Source organism: Dromiciops gliroides, chromosome 3, assembly GCF_019393635.1.
Source record: "Dromiciops gliroides isolate mDroGli1 chromosome 3, mDroGli1.pri, whole genome shotgun sequence".
NCBI classification, from domain to species: Eukaryota; Metazoa; Chordata; class Mammalia; order Microbiotheria; family Microbiotheriidae; genus Dromiciops; species Dromiciops gliroides.
In genome coordinates, this window is record NC_057863.1 from 581,920,862 (window position 1) to 581,929,122 (window position 8,261).

Sequence of the window (8,261 nt, forward strand, 5' to 3'; positions counted from 1 at the left end):
TATGTCACCCACCTGCACAAGTATGTGCCTTTACTATTATGCCCACTGATACTGGATACCAGTCTTGGATTAATATTGTTTTTTAACATTGAGTGATTTTATTAGAATCTTAAAGCCAGAGGGGACCATAATGATCATTTAGCCCAGGGCTATTTTATTCTTTCATTCATTTATTCATAAATAGATAGATTAAACACACACACATATATATACATATATGTATATGTATATGTGTTTAATTTTTATTTTTTCTCAATTACATGAATACAAAATTTTTAACACTTTTTTTTGGGGTGATGCTATTGGGGTTAAGTGACTTGCCCAGGGTCACACAGCTAGTAAGTGTCAAGTGTCTGAGGCCAGATTTGAACTCAGGTCCTTCTTCTCCTTAATCCAGGACTGGTGCTTTAACCACTGAACCACCTAGTGGTCCCTACAGTCTTTATTTTTAAAGAGTCTTCAAAATATTGAAAGATCATAGGGATATTTTTTTTTCAGCAACAAACATTTATTTTATTTTCCATTTACATGTAAGGGTAGTTTTCAACATTCATTTTCATAAGATTTAGCGTTCCAAATTTTTCTCCCTCCATCCCTTCCTTTCCTCCTCCCTCCACAAGATCACAATCAGGTTATATATGTACAATCCACAAGTGTTTTTTTTTTTTTATCAGTACTTTCTATAAGGATGCATAGTAAGCTTCCTCATTAGTTCCTTGGGATTGTCTTGGATCATTGCACTGCTGAGAGTAGTTAAGTCATTCACTATTGCACATTGAACAATACTGCTGTTACTATGCACAATGTCCTCCCAGCTCTGCTCACTTCACTATACATCGATGTTCATTAGTTTTTCCAGGTTTTTCTGGGATCATCCTGTTTCTCATTTCCTGTAGCACAAGACCATTCCACTACAATCATATAACACAGCTTTTCCCATCATTTCTCAGTTGATGGACATTCCCTTGATTCTCAATTCTTTGCCTTCACCAAGAGTTGCTGTAAATATTTTTTGTACAATTTTTTCCCCTTTTCTCTTTTTCATGATTGCTATTGTTAACTGTTTCCCTTCCATCCCATTCCCTTCCCCATCATATTTATTCTATTATCCATCTTCTTTCATCCTATCACTCTTCAAAAGGGATTTGCTTCTGTCTGTCCCCTCCCCGACTCTGCCCTTCCTTCTTTTGCCCCTCTCTCTTTATCCCCTTCCCCTCCTATTTTCCTGCAGGGTTAGAGAGATTACTCCACCCAATTGAGTGTGTCCATTATTCCCTCCTTGAGCCAATCTCTAATGAGATTGAGGTCTTTGAGCCAGTTTCGAAGAGTGTTAAACTCATTTACTGCCCAGATTAAATAGATTACTCCACCCAGTTGTGTGTGTTTGTTAGTCCCCCCTTGAGGCAGCTCTGATGAGTTTAAGGTCTTTGAGCCTTTTCTGATGAGTGTAAAATTCATTTACTGCCCTGCTCCTCTCCCATCTCTTCCCCAACTCCATAAACCTTTTCCTGTTACTTTCATGTAGGATTTGACTTCTGCCCTTCCCCCTCCCACAGTGAATTCCCTTCACCCCTCAATTTAACCCTAAAGATGTCATCACCTAACTAGGTGACGCAGTGGACAAATCATCTCCCCTGGACCCAGGGGGATCCCAAACAAAACCCGGCCTCAGACATAAGACAGTTGCCCACTGTACAACCCGAGGTATATCCCCCAGCTCCAATTTTTTATGGTTCTCTAGGGTCTTGTATTTGAAAGTCAAATTTGGCATTCAGTTCAGGTCTTTTCATCACAAATATCTGAAAGTCTTCTTTTTCATTAAAGTCCCATTTTTTCCACTGAAAGATAATGCTGAATTTTGCTGGGTAGGTGATTCTTGGTTGTAATCCCATTTCTTTTGCCCTTTGGAATATCATATTCCATGACCTCTGGTCCTTTAATGTAGAAGCTGCTAGATCTTGTGCTTTCCTGACTGGGGTTCCACAGTATTTGAATTTTTTCTTTTTGGGAACTTGCAATATTTTCTCCTTGACCTGTGAGCTCTGGAATTTGGCTATAATATTCCTAGGAGTTTTCCTTTTCGGATCTCTTCCTGGAGGTGATTGGTGGATTCTTTTAATTTCTATTTTAGCTTCTTCTTCTAGAATTTCAGGGCAATTTTCCCTGAGAATATCTTGGAAGATGGTGTCTAAGCTCTTTCCTTAGGGATCATGGTTTTCAGGGAGACCAATAATTTTCAAATTATCTCTTCTGGACCTATTTTCCAGGTCATCAGTTTTTCCAAGAAGATATTTCACATTGCCTTCTATTTTTTTATTCATTTGGATTTGCTTTATTGTGTCTTGGTTTCTCATAAAGTCACTGGCTTCCATTTGTTCAATCCTCATTCTTAGGCAATTATTTTCATCAGAGAGCTTTTGTACCTCCTTTTCCATTTTGGCCAATTTGACTTTTCAAGCTATTGACTTTTTTCTCATGTCTTTCCTATATCACCCTCATTTCTCTTTCCGTTTTTTCCTCTGCCTCTCTAACTTTATCTTCAAAGTCCTTTTTGAGCACCTCTATGGCCTGAGACCAATTCGTATTTTTCTTGGAAGCTTTACATATAGAGGCTCTGATATTGACATCTTCCTTTGAGGGTGCCCCTTGGTCTTCCTTGTTACTGAAGAACTTTCTATGGTCCTCACCTTTCTCTGTTGGCTCATCTTGCTTTTCTTTTACTAGACTTTTAGCTCCTTAAAGTGGGGGCACTGTTCCAGGCTGCAGTATCCCAAGCTCAAGAAGTCCCAGGTGGTATGATTTAAGGAGAATCAGGTTCTTCACTCACCTGGCCCGTTCCCTGGTCTGTAGATGATCCCAGACCAACTTGCTAATCAACCAGCTTTGTGTGTTGTGGTTGTTAGCTCCGATGAGTCTGTGCACTTCCCCCACCTGGGCCATTGCTACTCGAACCTACCTCCTGGTTCTTAGCAGGGGTGTAAAATCCGAGTTCTGTCTTAGCACCAGCATGGACCCCTGTAATCTCCCCCCTGCCCAGGGCTCAGCCCACTCACCAGACTGTGAGCTTAGTTCCAGACAACACCAGTGCTTCAGCTGATTCAGAGGCTCTGGGGGTCTGCTTCTCTGGTGAGGCTTTCCTGGGACTGGATCTGTGTCAGAGTGACTGTGGGGTTGGGCTCAACTCCTGTATCAACACTGCAGCTCCCTCCTTCTGACCTTCCAAGCCGTTCTTGGTTAGATGATTTCAGCACATTCTTCTGTGAGTTTTGCTGCTCCAAGCATTTTCCTATGGCGTTATTTGGATGTTTTTTGGAGCGATCATTGGATTAATATTTTTAGGTATATGACCTTGAATAAATTTCTTATCCCTATTTTAGATGAAAATCTATACATGACCACTGATTATTCTCATAATCTTCTTGGGAAAAGTGAATAAATTGTTAAAATGATGGTGTCAGGTGATGAAATTTGACTGAATGAGGGAGCTATAATGAAGGGGAAATTAATAGAAGATAATCTACTGAAGATATTGTCCTCCACCTTCAGTCATTCTTCACACCTCTACCCCTCCCCGCCCCTGCCCAATACAGACACACCCTTAGCACTTCTTCTGAAGGGTTTACTCAGGTCATGAAGCATGACTCAGTTGAAGAAAATAATGGAGGCATCCATGTCCAGGAAAAGGAGAAAATGTATCCAAGAGTCATAATAATTCTTGAAACTTGTTTTGATGCCAAACTTGCTAATTATGGGGAAATAGAAGGAAGAGAAAAAGAGAGGAGAAAGAATGGGGGATAGAGACATACAGACAGAAACAGAGATAGAGACATATAAATAAAAATATAGATAGACACACAGAGAAAGAGATAAAAACAGACAAAAAGATAGAGACAGAGAAAGAAAGATGGAGGACAGATAGAGACACAGAGAAAGGCATAAAGACAGTGACAGATAATATATATAAACAAACCCTCGTCAAATACATGTCAAGGTTATAGTACTCGGGACTACCATGTAAGGAATGGTGTTCCTATGTTTCCTCTATGAATTAATGATCATCTAGTTGCCCTACTTAAAGAAGAGAGACCTGAACAACCATATGGAAATAAGTCAGTGTCACCTGGAAATGTAAGAGAAACATGTTTGGTTACCTATAAAAATCAATAGCCCATGCCCTTTGTCCTCTTGTATCTGATCACTTTTGTGGCTTTGTCTGCAGGGAAGAAGTCTCCCCTGTGATGCTGGGCTCTTCATCTAACCAATCATTATTGAACACAGCTACTTTCATCCTTCTGGGTGTCCCAGGGCTGGAGGCAGTCCACCTTTGGCTGGCAGTCCCACTGAGTGCCATGTACTCTGTAGCTCTTTTAGGAAATATTATCATCGTGACTGTGATTTGGACAGACAATGCCCTACATGAGCCCATGTATCACTTCCTATGTGTTCTGGCTGCTGTGGACATTGTCATGTCAACTTCTGTGACTCCCAAGATGTTGAACATCTTCTGGTCAGGCAATGGCATCATTGGCTTTGCTGCCTGTTTCACCCAAATGTACATTGTCCATGCTACCACAGCAATAGAAACAGGGTTACTCCTGGCCATGGCCTTTGACCGCTATATAGCCATCTGTAAACCTTTGCACTACCAAACCATCCTCACACCACGGACCATGATAGGGATGGGTGTGGGTATTATAGCAAGGGCTATCACAGCTATGACTCCAATGACCTGGATGGTGGTCCATCTGCCATACTGTGCCTCCCATGTGGTCCCCCATTCCTATTGTGAACACATGGCTGTGGCCAAGCTGGCATGTGCTGATCATATGCCCAGCAGTCTTTATAGCTTGATTGTTTCCTTCATCATTGTGGGGATTGATGTGACCTTCATTGCTACCTCCTACAGTCTGATCCTAAAGGCTGTATTCAGTCTGCCCTCTCGAGATGCACGGGTCAAAGCACTCAGCACATGTGGTTCACATGTGAGTGTCATGGGTCTCTACTACTTGCCAGCCATGGTATCCATATATATGGCCTGGTTGGGGCAGGAAATGGTGCCCTTGCACACCCAGGTGCTGCTGGCTGATTTCTACCTAGTAATTCCTCCTATGCTGAACCCTCTTATCTATGGCCTGAAGACAAAGCGTATCCGGGAGAGAGTGTGGAATGTAGTGAACACCAGCCTACCTGGCTGCATCTGCCAAAAGTCAGCAAAAGAGAAAAGACCTACTCAAGTGTTTGCAATGGAATACAGTGAATCCAGTTGTGGGGCAGAAGCTCAGAAGTAAGTGGAGATATTGAAATGTCTTTTTTTATTTTGGTACGGGGCAATGAGGGTTAAGAGACTTTCCCAGGGTCACACTGGTAATAAGTGTCAAGTGTCTGAGGCCAGATTTGAACTCACGTCCTACTGAATCCAGGGCCTGTGATTTATCCACTGTGCCACCTAGCTGCCCCTGAAATATCTTTATGTCTATTATTCATTACTAGCAAGGCTGATCTCACATGCTGGGGAGTTCATAGCACTTTTTAAATCATACTATTGGTCATCTTAGTCAAATTACTTCCATATTAATATTGACATTTCAGACACCATGGTATTTAGGTTTCTTCTCTCCGGACTTTAATTAATCAAAAACATTTATTGTTTACATCTGCTGATGAGTATGTCAATAAGCATTTATTACAACTCCTATGTGCCAGGGACTATGTGATACACTTAAGGATGCAAAAAAGATAAAAGAAAAAACAAACAAACTTGGACCTGTGCCTTCAGGGAACTTATGTTTTAATAAGTGAGCCAATATGTAAATAAATCAGAGCTAGTCTCATAGGAGAAGATACTAGTAAGTTAGAGTTTTTGAGAAAGCCTCCTGCAGATGGCAGAATTTGAGATGAGACTTCAAGGAAGCTAGATCTTGAAGACATTTTAGTCTTTTTATATCCACTGATAGAACAGATTAAAATACCAATCCTCCTGGGAGGGGGTTGTTACACTGTAGATGTTTGGGGTCCCTCAATGGGAGATAACAGGTGGTAATATAAGAGAAGCATATTGCAATTTTCCAAGGAACAAAACTGTTCCCCATGATTAAGGCATCTTCCTCAGAGTCATGCATTAAGCTTCTTTGAGTACTGATGATATATCTCCATTTGGATACTTTCTTCCAATAATATGTGGGATAGCTTTTGATCTATTACAAAACATCAGAGTAGCTTTACAAACCAAAGTATTTGCCCTAACACAGGCTATAAAACTATAGAGGGCCTATAGTTGCCTTTAGCAAATGAATCATCAAAGCTAAGAATATATGAGCTGGAAGGAACCTTAGCAATTACCAACCCAATTTATTCATGACCAATTATAGCTTCTACAACAAGAATTTCGTGTGTTTGTGTGTGTGTGTGTGTGTGTGTGTGTGTGTGTGTGTGTGTGTGCATGCTGAGAGTGTGTATGCTGGACCCATTTGGCAATCTGCTGTAGCCTATGGACTCCCTCAATATTTTTTAACTTATTGTTGAAGGAATTGCTCAATTTCAGTTATAAGTGGTTAAAAGAAGGATGGGATTTCTGCCCCCCCCATCCCAGTTTATGGAACGTAGGTTAAAAAACCCTGTTCTATAGCATGACAGGTATTTAGTTATCCAACCTTTCCTTGAAAACCTCTCATGATGGAAGGAGAACCAAACACCCAGGAAAGACCATTTCACTTTGAAGCAAAATTAATTTTTAGGAAGTTTCTTCATACATAAAAGCTAAAATTTGCTTTCCTATGACATCCAATCATCACTCCTATTTCAGTCCTTTGAGGCAAAAAGGAAAGAGTTGAATTCTTTTTGCACATGGCAGCCCCTTTAGATGATTGAAGATATATATATATATATATATATATATATGCCCTACCTCTTTAACTTCCTTTCTCTTTGATAGACATCATTAGATCTGTGAACCATTCCTGATTTGATAAGCTTAAGACCTTACAGAAAAATTTGTCGAGAATGGTGAAGGCAGAGAAGAACATAATTTCTTTCCTGGAATTATGGGTAGCTGAAAACAATTCTCTTGATCTGGTCCAATCAGGACAGAATAGCAAGACTATTACCTCCTTCCTTTTAGACACTATGTGTCTTTTAGTTTGGCCTTAGGTTATTTGCTTCTTTTTAGATGCCATGTTATACTGTTGATTCATATTGACCTATCCCACCCACATTCATTAAAATTCCTGTCACAGCCTATACTAGCAAAGTTATTTTTAACCTATCCTACCTAATTATTTCAATAAATCACATGGCTATAAACAGTAAAGTATTCTGTTAATGAGGAAGGTTGTAAATAATAAGAGAATAATCCTAGTACTAGGATTGGGGCTCAAAGAATAGATATGAGACAGACTATATTTTTCTTGAGAATGTATTACAGATCATAGGTCTAATTATTTTCCTTCTAGTTTAGGAGAGGGCATGTCCACTGAGAGAGGGGAGTAGGCTCTTTCCTGGTTGTTGTGCTACCATCTCTTGGTCATTCTATAATTGACTAGCTACTTTTTAATTGCAGAAAACAAAAATGAGCCAAATGTCAGTAGACTTGCCTGTGGTGGTGCTGTTATAATGTGTACCTCTGGCACTTGTAATTTATACCAGCTTTCAAATATAGTTATTTCAAAGACTTTGGAAATTATTCTGATCTTGAAGAAAAAGAATATTTTTTTGGCTCGTGTTTGGGGAACATTGTATGGCTACTGGGTGGAGTATGAATTGGAGAGTGAATAGACTAGAAGTGGCAAATGTACCTAGGATTTAATTATGAGAGAGCAGATGAAAGGTGATGAAGGGCAGTTTCTATTTTGTTAGAAATAATATATCAATAATAGAAATACTGTAAAGTTAATTATCAATGAAACTTGAGTCTTCCTTCTTTCTCATCTCCCATACCCCCAAATCACTAAGGCTTCAAGTATAGCTAAATCGGAGATGTGATAAAATAATGGGATTTAGCAGATACTCAAAGACCCACCTTGAGATTAATCTAAACTGAGAGTGATTGACTGCTGACTAGCTTACTTCAAAGTTAACTAGATTGTAATCACACCTGGCTACAAAATTAAAAACAAAGTTGGGAAGAATGGTATGTTTTGTAAGGAAGATGTTCTATTTCTAAAATGTTGAATTTAAGGTGCAAGTGAAACATTCTTTCATTCAACAAATATTTATTAGGTGCCTATACTGTGTACCATTAAATGTGAGTATCTCCTACAGTGCTC

The 8,261-nt window shown here is 39.7% G+C and overlaps 1 protein-coding gene across 1 annotated transcript; it reads left to right on the forward strand.

Moving 5' to 3' along the window:
• Positions 1–4,223: 4,223 nt before the first annotated feature.
• On the forward strand, positions 4,224–5,288 carry LOC122748016 (olfactory receptor 52I1-like). Its single transcript, XM_043993757.1, has one exon. It carries the CDS (start codon positions 4,239–4,241, stop codon positions 5,286–5,288), a length of 1,050 nt encoding a protein of 349 aa, XP_043849692.1. The 5' UTR covers positions 4,224–4,238.
• Positions 5,289–8,261: the final 2,973 nt, after the last annotated feature.

Bases quoted from the DNA above. Each gene is read 5' to 3' on its own strand.
- LOC122748016 (XM_043993757.1), top strand. From the start codon at position 4,239: ATGCTGGGCTCTTCATCTAACCAATCATTATTGAACACAGCTACTTTC.